The sequence below is a fragment of the Lagopus muta genome, chromosome 4 (genome assembly GCF_023343835.1).
Source record: "Lagopus muta isolate bLagMut1 chromosome 4, bLagMut1 primary, whole genome shotgun sequence".
Classification (NCBI taxonomy): Eukaryota; Metazoa; Chordata; class Aves; order Galliformes; family Phasianidae; genus Lagopus; species Lagopus muta.
Genome location: NC_064436.1, coordinates 46,926,585 through 46,940,860, shown reverse-complemented (window position 1 = coordinate 46,940,860; position 14,276 = coordinate 46,926,585). Strand labels below are relative to the sequence as shown.

At 39.0% G+C, this 14,276-nt stretch overlaps 2 protein-coding genes across 2 annotated transcripts in view; both read right to left on the bottom strand.

Annotated features, from left to right (window-relative positions):
* NFXL1 (nuclear transcription factor, X-box binding like 1) overlaps window positions 1-4,464 on the bottom strand; it is a 42,986-nt gene extending 38,522 nt beyond the window's left edge. The window contains exons 1-5 of the mRNA XM_048941953.1: window positions 4,108-4,464; window positions 3,287-3,457; window positions 2,804-2,913; window positions 1,603-1,736; window positions 134-312 (exon numbers count right to left, since the gene is read on the bottom strand). Of these exons, the coding sequence (XP_048797910.1) occupies window positions 134-312; window positions 1,603-1,736; window positions 2,804-2,913; window positions 3,287-3,457; window positions 4,108-4,267 (754 nt within the window). The 5' untranslated portion in view covers window positions 4,268-4,464. The remainder of the gene's footprint in view (window positions 1-133; window positions 313-1,602; window positions 1,737-2,803; window positions 2,914-3,286; window positions 3,458-4,107) is intronic.
* A 732-nt stretch (window positions 4,465-5,196) lies between these two features.
* Window positions 5,197-10,706, bottom strand: CNGA1 (cyclic nucleotide gated channel subunit alpha 1). The gene is made up of 7 exons (XM_048941979.1): window positions 10,600-10,706; window positions 10,244-10,306; window positions 9,850-9,879; window positions 9,577-9,672; window positions 8,755-8,862; window positions 8,513-8,619; window positions 5,197-8,073 (listed from the first exon to the last, which is right to left on the bottom strand). Exons 1-7 carry the CDS (start codon window positions 10,704-10,706, stop codon window positions 6,656-6,658), a joined length of 1,929 nt encoding a protein of 642 aa, XP_048797936.1. The 3' UTR covers window positions 5,197-6,655.
* Window positions 10,707-14,276: the final 3,570 nt, after the last annotated feature.

Sequence of the window (14,276 nt, the reverse complement as noted above, 5' to 3'; positions counted from 1 at the left end):
TCAGCAAACGCATCCTTAATTAACACCTATTTTATTCTGAGAATTTTAAATACAGTCGGCTTCAATTTAAAGTAAAATTATGCAACAACTACATAAATAGAGGTCAAATAATCAAGAGACATAACAAATTTACCTGGATGACAAAGTAGCAAACATTTATGCCCACAAGGAGGTTTGAATTCCTTCTCACATATTTGACCACAGGAATGAGGTACCAGCCATGGGTCCACTGTTGGATTCTCTACTTTTCCACAGTAACAGTAATATTTATTGGGAGTTTCAGACCGTTTGTATTCAAACCTACATTTTGGGCTTTGAGAAGGGAAAACGGGCAGGAAAAGGAAAAGCATTAGTTTTAATTATTTCAGTTTCCCAAATTTGTTAACAGCCTACCAATTAAGATTCTCACAACTAGTATAACCAAAAAAACTGCATCTATAATAAACAGTAAAGGTCTTGCTATACATATATCTGTCAGCCTTGATGGTGCCAGATATTAAAAAAATGCAGAATTCCTAAAGATTGGTAGGTATGAAAGGCCTGGAGTTTGTCAGTTCCACAGGGCCTAAGCACTTTCCAGTGTGAACCACTGATAAGGGAGGCAATGCAAAAGGAACAAAGCAGCTACCAGGGAAAGACAACAGACAAGCAGCTCCTCCTCAGATAAGAGCAGAGTCCTTGAATGGACTTTATCATTACCATCGCCAAAGAAAGTCTCAATTTGCCCATATATGCCATTTCTCTGAAGTGACTTCATTGATTTTACTTAACATTAAGCACACAATAAATGTCACCTGCCTTGAAATTTTTAAATGTACTGTTTTTAAGCACAGTGTTTATAGAACTAATCTGTAACAAAGCAGGCATTGTTAACTTGTACAGAACTTGAGACACTGCCAGCCAATAACTCTATACCTTATTTCCTAAGCAAACCAGCTTGTCTGAGATTCTACACTAGAGTTTTTGAATCCACCAGGCACTTTCAATCAAATTTGACAGAGGATTCTATTTTAAAGAGATTACATATACCCACATAAAAGCAGGTGGGAAAATTATGGTACAAAACAAACGTACAGAGAAACCTTAACAGTCAGAGACAAAGTGCCAAAAAAAGTCAGGTTCATTATTTATGTCCCCATAGTGTTACCACCTCTACACAATCTCATGTAAAATTCACGACTGACTTGAGTTACAAATGGACTTGAAAATCATAATAAGTAAAAGAAAAGTTATACACCTTCCTGCTTTAGAACTCACTTTTTAAAATTTTAAATTTCATTTGCCAATTTTAAGAGACACAGATAAATAAGTAAGACCATTTAAAAATAATTATCAAAAGCTGACACAATGGATCATTTGCTTTTTTACAGATTAGAAAGAATTTGATGCAGCAAAATATTTTTTAATATCACTGAAATATTATCAACGCACATTAGCAAATACTTGAAAAGAATTCAGAAAAATAATACAGAAGCAAGTCTTCTAAACTTCTTCATGTATGTGTTTGCATGCCACTTATGGGTACTAATCCTTCCTGAAACAACTCCAGTGCACATGTTTCACAACAAAAGTATCTATGTAAATGTATTATGAAGAACTCACCATGGCCATGGATAATCCTTCTTCCCAAAATCATCATCTGTCAAGGGAGATGACACAAGGAAAAGACTGTCCTTGGCCCACTTTTGGATACACACCAGGTGAAATATACAGAAGCATCCACAACAGCTCCAGACCTAAAAAGTAGATATGTGCCACTTTTTTTTTTTTTAATGAGTATTTTTTTCCCCATTTCAATTGATGAAAATTCACATCAAAAGAAAAACAATCTTGCTATTTTCCCATTAAAAAAAAAAAAAGATTCCCAAAGGTAAATTATACCTGTTGTTATCTCAGATTAATAGAGAAAGTTTTGTTGCTACAGATTCACATCTCTATTATTCTTGCTGTTTTCACCAAAGCTTATGGAGCCCATGTAGCCATAGAAATACTGAGTTAAGCATGCTTTTGGAGGTGATACAGTGCTACCTCTTGCCCAAAATGCAATTACAGCCACCTTAACAGTTGCCTAACTTTAAGTTCTAGGGGGCCCCGTAAAGATGGAGTCTCCAGTCACCTTGGGCAACCTATCAAAGGTAGCACTACCTTTCCTGCATCTAGTTTGCACCTTTCAAACCTCAGATTGTGCCACTGCCCTTTATTACACCGTCTGTCACCACAGAGAGGACTGGCTTTAGTTTTCTTCACAGCTTCTAAGTGGCCAGAGCCTGTAATCAAATCATTCCTTTGCATCCTGTCTGCCAGACTAAACAAGCCCAACTATCACATACCCTAGGTCTCTAAACATTTTGGTAGAAGTGTCAAGAAGCTTTCCCTATTCAAGTTTCAACAGTTACCTAAAAACATTGAGAAAAAGACTTTTTTTTACAAGAATGGCTTACTATATGGTCTTTTTTTCAAAAAGCTAAAGAAGTATAATGCAAAAGCAGCAGCAAACACTTAAGAGAGCTGACTTTGATAGTATTTTCTCTCCATCACTCTGTGGCTTCAGCGCACTCCTCACTGCTAGTTCTGGAGGGAATTACTATTTTGCTTAGAATATCAACCTGCTGCTGAAAATAAATTCAAGTTATAAAAATGCAGTTTCATGCCTTTGGAATCTTTTGCATGATGTGTTAAATTGGCAGCTTAGAATGAATGAAATTTTCAGCAAAAGATAAGCAGCAGAAATTTCTTCGTCTTTTTAAAGATGTATGATATTGCTACAATTAAAATACTTGAAAGCATACTGTAAAGTACTTACAGCTTGGTTCCTTTTAACTGAAGCAATGCAGATCAGACATGTCATGGCCCCCGACTGAAAAGCTTCATTCATGTACTGTCTTGTACGTTCCAGTTCACTTGCATCTCCATCTTTAACGTACAAAAATTTTTAAAGCAATTTTTAAAATTACATTTGATCTGCTATTCTGTACATGTTGAGAGTGTTGTAAGAAGTATTTTTTTTTTCCTCTGAACAGAGGCCAGTTATATTAATAAAAAAACACATTATTACAAGTACTTAAGAAAACTGCAAAACTGTACCACTGGTTCTGCTGAACAAGGCGAGAGGCACAGCAAGTATGCACTGCTGGGAACAAGTATTTTCAATACATCAGAAAGAAAGAAGTACATCAGAAAAACTGTTTTCCCTCCAATTGTGCAAAAAGTCTAAGTTATAACCAATAATATCATCCCTTCTACGCTTTCCTATTTAAATAAAAGTCAATATACAATAAAAGTTTACCGGTTTGATTGGTGTAAATGGTGAATGTTTTTGCCAAAATCTTCCCTTGTTTTATTTCAGCATCTTCATCATCATCTTCTGATGAAGAACTAAACTGCTCCTCAGCCAGCTTTCTTGCTGCAGCCTGATTCGCTTTCTTAATTTCATCAAATTTCTTCTGTGAAGATAATTCTATTCAAAAGAAACGATTGTCGCGATCTTAATCATCATTAATCGTTACACCACATTCAGTCCTTCGCCCTTACGACCATTTTCTACTTAGCAAGTTTGCATATCTTACGTTTCTGAGGATGCTATTTTGTTACACTTCCAATACCACACAGGAAAACACACTACTTCCCCTCCTTCGCTGGGTATTATTCATAAAATCCACAACAGGAATTACTGTCTGTCGATTACCTGTGGCCTTCAGAGGTCCTAAACCAGCTGCTGTTTCCCACACGGGACTACACGCCCATCCTACCGCCCGATCCCTGCCCGCCGCCGCGCAGGGTCCCCACCGCGCTCCCCATCAGCTGCTAACCACCCCGCAGCCATTCCTGAGGTTCACCGCACCGCTCGAACGGCACCGACTGCTGCGGACACCTCGGCTCAGCTCCGGGTCACTACGCACACACGGGGCTCCCGAAGAGGGAGAAGGGACCCGCGATGCCCCCGCCGAGCCCCGGCTCGCTTCACCGGCAGCGTGGCCGGGGGCGCGCTCGCCGCCACGCGGGTCCGCTTCGCTCTTCCAGGTCCCCGGCCGCGTTCTGGGGTCTTCCCGAGGCAGGGCCGGGCTGCTGGGCCCCGCCGCAGCGCTGAGGGGAAGCAGGGGCACTCACCGCAGGTCCCCTCGCCGCCGCTCGCCGCTGCCCGAACGCACGCACCGCCGCGGCCGACAGCAGCAGGAGGCCGGGCGGCCGCCCCGGTACGGCCGGAGAGCCCATCCCCGAGCCTGGCGCGACCCCGGCCCCGGCCACCCTGCCGCCAGGCCGCCTCCATCCCTCCCCGCCAGCCGGAGAAGGGCCGCACGCCTCACGGCCCGACGCCTCCCGGCCGCAGCCGCCCCGAGGCGAGCTCTCCGCCCTCCCCGCCGGCTCGGCCCCTCCGCACGGAAGCGGCAGGCGGAGGTCTGACTACAGCTCCCAGCGTTCCTCGCTCGGCACCGAGGCGAGAAGCGGCGGGACGGGGCCGAGCGGCGGCCCGGAGGACTACAGCACCCAGCGTGCACCGCCGTGCGGCCTCCGGGCTCCTTTGCGCAGCACGGAGGTGCTGCCGGCTGGGGGGCAGCGATGGTGCCTGGGGTACGCGGGGCATTCGCGTGCTGGCTCCGTGAGCTCTGTTTTTATGGGTTTCTTCCAACAAACACATATTGATGGCAGTTAATAAAAGGTTTCATAATAAAATTTCGTAAAAGATCATAAAGAGCCTGAAAATGCTAAATAAGCTTCTACAGGTCAATCATGGTTTCATTTGTTTTGAAATGTTAGTGATAGGAAAGTGGCAGCTAGCGGCTACAACTCGTCACTGAAAGATCCAAGAGAGACAACGTGCACGGTAGCCCTCTGTCTTTATTAAGACTCTGTATAATATTAGTAATTCCATAACATTTCTCTAATACAAGACCTTAAACTCTTCAACAAAGATGAAAAGTGCTTCTTAAGTGCCTAGTAAGCAATGACACAGGCCCTGTATGATGCTGCTGCCATGTGGACTGTGAGTTATAACAAGAATTCTGGTTGCAAAGTCCAACATTCATAATGCAGAAAATGCCACTTCTTGTTTGCATTGATAGGTTTGAATTAAATGCATATCCTTTTGCCTCACCAACACATTTTCCCAATGCGTTGTTCGAAGCACAGGATCAAGGGTGAATGAACAGCCATCTCATATAAATATTCCATATAAAATCTACGTGTTTATTACTTCATGACATTTAATTCTCACTGTGAAATCAGTTGTTTATAGGTTTCTCCCATTCTAGAATCTCGTCAGCATTAAAAAATAAAAATAAATGAATACACTTTGCTCAAACAAAAGATCCAATATGTAGCATTTCCATCTTACTAAAGAACAGAACAAAATAGAAATATAGATACATTATCAAGTGATAAGTTTTTACACATGTACTGTTTAAGACTGGAAGTCCAATTGCCCAAGACATTAAAAATACTCTAACTACAGAATTATGTATTCTCTCCGTGCACTCCCTTTCTTCACTCACAGTCACTAAATTAGTCCAACATCAAGTGACTATGGAAAAAAATATACTGAAAATACCTGGGCAAGTCTGAGACCACAACTAATAAAAACAATTTTTCCAATGAGAAAAAGACAAATTAAGGAAAAGCCATGGAGACGATGATTTTTAAATGGGTTGAAAACTTACCAGACTTAAACCTGTGAATTTAACTATATTAGTAGTAAGAACAGAAGAAAGAAATACCCAGACAATTTAAGGGAAAAAAAGAAAAGTATTTTCCCCAGAAGTAGCTACAGAAGATGCTGCAGGGACAGTCAGGCCTCCTTCCATCGTCTCTTCCTTTTGCACTTTGCTGGTATCCATAGCTGTTACTTTAGCAATATAAAGATTTTTAAGCAGTTATATTTGAGGAGGAGTAGTCAATGCTCAGCACCCATGTGTTTGCACAGAGCAGAGCATTCTTCAGTATCTGCTATCACTGTGGAAAGAACAGCTAGTATTCTATCTATACTTCTCATACAGATATGTAAAAGAGGCCAGGGGAGGGGATTTTCTCCCCTCCATACTCCAGCCTTTTCCTGTAATATTCCTAAAAAAAACCCCACCATTTTAAAACTGCCCATTCTTACTTCAAGGAATCAGCTGAGGTGGACCCAATGAAGTCATAATATTTTCCAGATCCTACAACCTTCAATGCTCACATCTGCATTGTAGATATACCTGATTTTTTAGGAACAGAAATATGTAATAATATCCCATATTTAATTAATCGTACTTTAATCAGCAGATATTAAAATGTGTTTGTTTATACACAAATTATTATCATGATTCATGCCTATATTTACTTGAGATAATTAATACAGTTACCAAACTTTTTTTATCTTTCCATAAGAAGACATGAAGAAATGATTTTAAAGCAGTCAGGAAAACCTTCAGTATTCCTACACAAGTAGAATGCATTAGGCGTACAAAGGTGTAACATAAAGAGTGAGATTTTATGTCCCATCCTCATTCTTGATTCTTCTTTCCTTCCTAAAGATGTCAAATATGTGTTGCTTTTAGGGAATTGGTGATATTACCTCAATGGATAATTTTTTGTAAGTAATTGTTGGGTCATACAAGCCTAGAGAAGAATGTATTCAGTCAGAAAGACTGGACCTTCAGTCCTATTGCCAATCGCTAGGTTTTTATTCTGTTTTTGTCACTCCAGGTTTATCTGTGGATGGATCTGCTTCTTCAAAGTCTAAGAATTCTTGCTCTATCACTGGCTTCAGTATTTTCTCGATTTGTGTAAGTCTTTTTTTCAGTTTCTGTTGTGCAGCATCATACTCAGCTAGCAACCTGGCAAACTTTGTTTGTAATCTGTCCACTGTTCCTTCCATATAAGCAACCTTCTCTTCCAGGTCTTTAGGATCACTTCCTAAATTTGCAGCTTCAATGTCCAGCAATCCATCTTTCATGAGGATTTGTTTACCTTTTTCTTCCAGCATTGCCTTTGCATCAGGATACTCTGTTAAAGCCTCCATGAGATCATCTTTAGACAGACAGAATAAGTCTGAGTATCCGATACTTCTAATATTGGCTGTTCTTCGATTGCCAGCTTTGCTACCTTTGATATTAAGAATGCTGATTTCTCCAAAATAGCTGCCATCACTTAGGACTACGAATTGTGTCACTCCATCATCAGCGACTACTGCAAGTTTGCCTTCTTTGATAATGTACATTTCTCGTCCAATATCTCCTTTTCTGCAAATATAGTCTCCAGGACTGTATACTTGGGGCTGGAGTTTCAAAACAAGTTCAACCAACAAACCGGCTTCACAGTCTGCAAAAATCCTAACTTTTTTTAATGTTTCCAGGTGAACATTGATTGCAATCTCTGCTCTTAGTTTGTCTGGCAGATACTTCAAGACTTCCCTTTCATCCACAGCTTTTTTGTTTGTCCAGAGATAGTCAAACCACTTTATAACTCTTTTTTCCATGTCTTTACTTACATTCCGAAAGTGCATATACTGCTTGATAGCATCGATCTTTGCTTGAAATTCTGCCCTGGCAGCATTCATGTTGGAGATCATAGAGCCGACGTTACCAACGATGGTAGCAAAAATCAATACTCCCACCAAGAAGTCAACAACCACAAAGAAATACTCAGAATCTTGTACAGGAGGGGGTGTTTCACCAATAGTAGTCAGGGTCAGAGTGGACCAGTAGAGGCTATAGACGTACTTTCTGGTCAAACGGGCAAATTCAGGATGAGAGGTGTTGGGGTAGACCCACGTGTCAGCCCCAAATCCAATGGCTTTTGAGATCGAGTAATACACACAGGCATTCCAGTGAATAATAATCACAATGTACATGACAAGGTTAGAGATCCTGAAGATATTTGGGTAGTTTGTCCTTGTTTCTGTTCGCTGGAAAAATTCAAACATCCGAGCTACTCTGAGCAGTCGGTTTATTCTCAATTCTGGGTAATTCAGCCCTAACTTAAAGTATAAGAGGTCAGTTGGTATGATTGACAGAAAATCTAATTTGAATTGCAGGGAGCTCTTATATTTCTCTTTAAGCTTTTGTTCTTCTTTCACTAGAAGACCTTGTTCCAGGTAACCTAAAATCAAGTTGCATGTAAGTATTAGATTCTTTCATTTTCAACTTTTTGTATTTAGTGTCAAACCAAATGTAAGTTGAAAGACACGTTGTGTGCAACTTCCAGATCATGCATAACTTTTTTTTTTTTTTTTTTTTTTAAAGCAATTTCTCGTGTGTTCAAGCATTCAACTTAGGACCATATGGTTCGGCTTAAGCTAAAGTGTACAGCTTTGAAAAGAATACACTTCTAGTTCTGACCGTTTTCCTTTCACTGATGAACATTTAGGGGGGAGAAAAAAAAACAACAACAACAAAACGGGCCATAGGAAGTTTAATGGAAGGAAGGAGTTAGAGCCTCAGACCTTCTGTGCCATATTAGAAGTATCTAGCTCTGGGTGTAGTATAAGACTTTAAAATGAACATACTAATAGAAAGAATGAATTATCAAGTATACATACCTGTTCTTGTCCGTACAAACATGTCAGCAATATAGATGACATCAGAAACATAATCAACAATAAACCATACAGGTAAGTAGTCATTCTGAAGCTCATCAAAACAGGCTCTGAATAGGAAAGGAAAAAGTAAGTTACCATTAAAAGAAAACAAAATACTTGCATGAAATGAATGAATGAAGTGAATTTCCTACCAGGCATATGTAGTACAGTTTGTCAGAAGTTTTATTAAAGGACTACCTCACCTAGCAATAATCATTGTCCAGTTGTACATGACAGGCATTGTGATGCAGAACAACCAGTTGTAATACATATTTCCTGCTGGATCAATGATGAAAATATCTTTCTTCTTCCTGAGTGATAGGTAGAGAAAAAGGGCAATGAGAAGAGACTGAAAATATATGCAATAAATTCTGAGGAACAAAGAATTCCAGAAAATATTAACGATAAATAAAAGGTCTTTATTGAAGCTAAGCTTCCTTGAATGAATGCAATAAAACAATCCTGTGAATATGCGTGTTATATGAGACAAACTATACCTTCCTCACTGTGAAACATCTAGTTCTGAGCAAGATGAATTATCAGCACGATTTGTACACAGAAACCAAAGAACATGAAAACAAACAAAACACTTTTCTCTTCATTGGTCAAGAAATGATGATTTTTCCAAGCATAATAAAAAGAAGAAAAAGCAAGAACTTTTAAGTCACATAAAAATTTACTTGTTTATGGGTGACACTGACATGCAGAAGACCTTCCCTTAGACCTTCCTTTGCTGCAGAGCATTATCCAAAATATATTAGGTAATCACAATCCACACGAGACCTTTTGTATTATTTTTTTTTATCTTATTTTTTCCATGCAGCATTTATGCTCTCATTCTACTCTCTACATAGAAAAATAAATCAGAACAATTCTGTTCTAGGAGAACAACATCATTCCATGTACCAGTTCACTCGAGAGTAAGCATCTTGTTTATACCACACTCATCAATGCATTTTTCTAGTTGTACTTAAAAAGTGATTTTATCAAACTAACATAGCAAGACCTAAATGAAAAATACTTACTCTTCATCCTTTTCTTTCTTCTTATCTTTATTTTTGTGTTTTTCCTTTTTTTCCTTGTTCTTTTGTCTTTCTCCATCCTTTTTATTTTCTGACTTGCTACAAAACAGATTTACGTTTGCAGTTATTACGGATTGAGCTAAAGCATGTTTGGAAAATTAAACGCTTTAGAAATAGTAGCAGACACCACTGGTAGCAAAAATCAGTGCTCCAATCAAGAAGTTAACAAGCACAAAGAAACACTCAAAAGCCCTTAAAGTAGATTTTCTGTCTTACCTCTTCTTTTCTTTTTTCTTTTTCTTCTCTCTTAAGAAAAAGAAAATACAGCAGTTACTGTTTCCTCATTTAATTATTAGAATCATCTGAGTTTGTTAAGGACAAAGAAATATGCTTAGCTGCTTGGTCTTGAAAATTTGTTTTTCTTACTGCATTAATACAGAACTACTTATATTCATAATTAATAGATAAAATAGCAATAGCTTTGGTATTGGGGGTGATCTTAATATTTGATGTCTGTAAAATTCAAATGCACACGCAATCTCTTTTGGGATTACTTGCACAACATAACTGCTTGTAAGGAAACTATTAGGTATAGATTATTCCTTTTCATGGCTGCTTAAGCAATCAGTAAAGCAGCACTATCACTATTTGAGATTGCAAAGGTACTTACTCGTCTTTATTGCTATTGTTGTTAACATTGTATTGTGCAAACGCACCGGGTAGATACCATTTCCTAGGGAACAGCAAAACAACAGTTATGTGTTATACTGCTGAAATAAAAAATAATTCCTCTACATTGTCACAAGCTTTTTGTCACAATTTTAATCACGGACTAAGTAATCTATGCAAATACTTACTATGAATATATATATACATCACATCATTATAAAATCAATTTATTAATAGAGGAAGACGAAAATGAGATGAAGGCAAGTTATCTATGCTTAATTATTCCCAAATTATTAAATAATAGAAAAATAAACCAAACACACAAGAATGGAATGGAATGAAGCAAACCTGGCACACCTGTTTTCCCCTTTCTCTGTCAGTCCAGGATCCTCACTGGTGTCTTGCACCACCACACTGGGAATGATTGCATGGGAGTGATGGGTCTCAATAACTCCTACCTTCATGGTGAAAATTGTCTTAGCTTGGGTAAGAGAGGAAGATTAATTTCAGAAAGTATCACAACTAGCAGAACACACCTTTATTTTTTTTCCCTCTAAAGATGAATCTCTTATTTCCTTGCTTCCCCCCAAATTCCTAGCAGTTTTTCCAGTTTCCTCTCTCACATGACATTCCCTCCAGATAAAAATGGTGCTGTGGGTGCTGCAGTGTGCTGAATGATCAGGCAACTGAAAAAATAGGAAATGTTTTTGAAGCCTTTTTTGCTATTACATGTGGTTTTGAACCAAAGACTCAAAAGTTTTTACATGGAGATGGATAAATAGATTCATGAACAGGTGACATCCTGAATCCTCAGTATGTTTGACATCTGAAAGTTACGATCTGATGGCAGCAAGAATAGCTGCTGTAACTCTGTATTTGAAGGCTGCTGTAGAGTTCTCATTACTTGCGTAGCACATAGGATAAGCACATCTTAAGGAGAAATGCTGGAAGCTATTTATGTCTGGCTTGTTCATTTCAATATATTATAAATAATAAAAAAAAAAAAGCTGTAGGGTGCATAATTAATATATTGTATCCTGTACTGCATAAACTAATCACTGAAGTAACTAACTTCTGCTGCCTCTTTGCCTCTTTCTACCATTATTCTTATGATTTTGTCACTTACATCTTCATATCAATAGCACTGCTAATTGTTGGAGCATCACTGCTGCCTACAAGTGATCTGCTCTTGAAAGGGACTTTTAGTTGGGATTTCAAAATAGATGCTATCCATTGCAATATCAATATCCTTCTGTATATGACATCAGACTGTAGAGATGCCTGTAAGCCACAAACTGAGAAATAAGTGCTGTTCCACTGGTAAATGAAGTAAAGTGCCATGGAATAAGCCAGTCTTAAAGTAATTCCGTTCTGTAGTGAAGTACACAGCAAAAGAGAATAAGGGTGCTACAGCTGCAACAGTACTGCCAGACTTACCTGACTTGATTAGCCAATGAAACTAAAAAATATTCCTGTACAAGAAATAGGGGAGGAAACCCATGTTTCAAGCAGCTGACAGACATGAATAACGCATGTAAGAAATGATACAGAATCATACATAACTCTACAAAACAGAAAGATGAAAATTGAAGGCTAACATCTGTTCTTTCAAGAATAGTCCTAAATATTGTCTAGCATTGCTGATCAATCTTTAAACACTCAACAGCAAGCATCAGGTCTGAAGTGTCACAGGAAAACACATAGCAAACATTAGGTCAGATTCTCTAGCACCCTAAAAGCTGTAACAGAGTTTTCACTGACTTGCACCAAGGGTAGACAGTACTTGAGTGTGTGGAGACTGAAAGTATACCAGGTTAAATTAAGCAGCTTTGTATCTGCTTACAGGTGCTCTGAAAGATCTGCTAATGCTGGCACACAAAGCCCCACCCTGGTTTGACCTATATCCTCCACAGAACTCACAGAAAATGGTGTAAAATAAAGCTGTGTCCAACCACTTCCAATCACTTGGCATGAAACAACTGCAAAAATGCTCATCTCAAGGCAAATCATGCCTGTCAGTGTACTCTAAATCAGTCCACATTAACACTCGCAGTAACAGCTTTTCTAGGAACCTGGTTTTCATGTTTATCTTTGCAGAAGGATGACAGCAAAATAGATATCCTAGACTTTGTGATATGGAGGCGTATTAATTTGCCCATAAGATAGAAATTAGACAATGAGAAGTGTGATGAAACAGGACATTTGAAAAACCACACCTATCCAGAATACATAGCCTGGAGTTTGGGCAAAGTCTATGTCCTGCCATTTCCCCTCTTCTTCAGGTGAATAGGAATTTCAATGCATTTTTTTTTGCAAATAAACCAATTCCTCTGACTCCATTAGCGTCTAACCAAAAAAAGAAGAACTGTAGGGTGCTTTGTGTTCTGAGAAAGCAGAATTTGCTGGGACTGAAGAGCAGCTTTTGGGGGCAGGACCAGAGATTTCATATTTCTGAGGCACAGAAAGAATTTATTGGGCATTAAGTATGCTTCAAAACTATCTACACATAGAAACTGGAAGCATTTAGTATCCTGTAGTCCCAAAGAATTAAATCCAAATCTCAGCTCAGGTGGTTGCTGCCCTAAGTTGTCTCCCTTCTCACACAGTCAAGGACAAATGGCACAAGAATATCTTCAAATTCCATTAGCTCCAGCACACACTGCTTGGAACCTTGAAACTGTTGAGCCTAAAGCTCAGAAATAATAATGCAGCGTGTGCCCTATGCCAACTGAACAGACACAACAGTTTCTCCTGGTCTGGGGACTGTAGTCACTTTGTTACAGCATTTGTATCACAAAACCTGGCATTAAGAGCAGCAGAACATTCTCTGTTAAGCCCACTGGGCCCAAGATCTCCCTTAAGGCATTTCTGACTGCCTTATAGAGCTTTTTCATGCAAAATATTTCAGGCTGCCTTTGCTACGTTGTATCACCACCGCGTTTCCTTTTCTGTGGTTGCACATTGTTTCTTCAACTGGTACATTGTCACATCTTGTTACACTGATGGTAAGTCAATGCCGCATTGTAGTATTCAGGCGTAAAGTTTGAAAGTAACACAGATAAGTGCTTCCTTTGCAAGTATTTTAGGTTTCTTGTTGCTTTTTTTTTTTTTTCTTCCTGTATCACCAACAGTTCGCCTTCACTCCCTTGAATTTCTAAACGCGACTACTACAACAAACCACTGCCTTGTCAAATCTTATGAACTAAAAATTAAATATGTAATTCCTATGTGTCAAAATCTTCAGGGCTGCAAGAAAATGAAGGCAGCATTATCCTACAGGACTGCAGAGAATGGAAGATTAACTTCCACCTCTCCTGCTTTCTTATTTTACCCATTTCTCACCTTGTCATTGGTCCACTGCATTCCAAGCCACAAAAAAAAATCATCAGCAGCTTTAAAACATGAAGTCTATCAAAACATAAATCTGCACTAACATGCAAAAAGTGTCCCTAGCAGTTCTGTAGTAAAAGCTTTCATCAGTGTGCACACTTACCTTGGCAATGTAATCTGCTGCTTCTTGTAGCAATTCCACTCCTCTAAATGAGCCACGTTTCCTTACTACAGAAGTGTAACCACCGTGAAAAGCTAAATACCATCAACATATCAGAATATCAGACTTAAATCCCTTATTAATTGATTTCTCAAGGAGCCAACTCCATGTGTGGTTCCCTGAATTATTCCCAGGGAAGGACATGGTTGTTAGAGGAGGATTTCCTCGACCTGGTGATGGATTTTGAGATTTAGAGAGAGATGACAGTGACAGTGGCAGTCACTATTATCCTCCTCCTGAGCAGATGCTTACTAGCCCTTTTGACACGCTGAGGAAATGGCAAATATTGGAGCATACTCTGTCTTCAAACAAACAAACAATCAAACAAACAAACACCTGTTAATGACTGTACACTTGTTGTCCTTTGCTGGCCCATTTTTTAAATAATGCAGATGCATTTTTTACTGTAACAACAGTCCTTCACTGGAATAGAAGAAAGAGAATAAATCCAAATTTCCTGTTTATGATCTTATCGTACTGATGA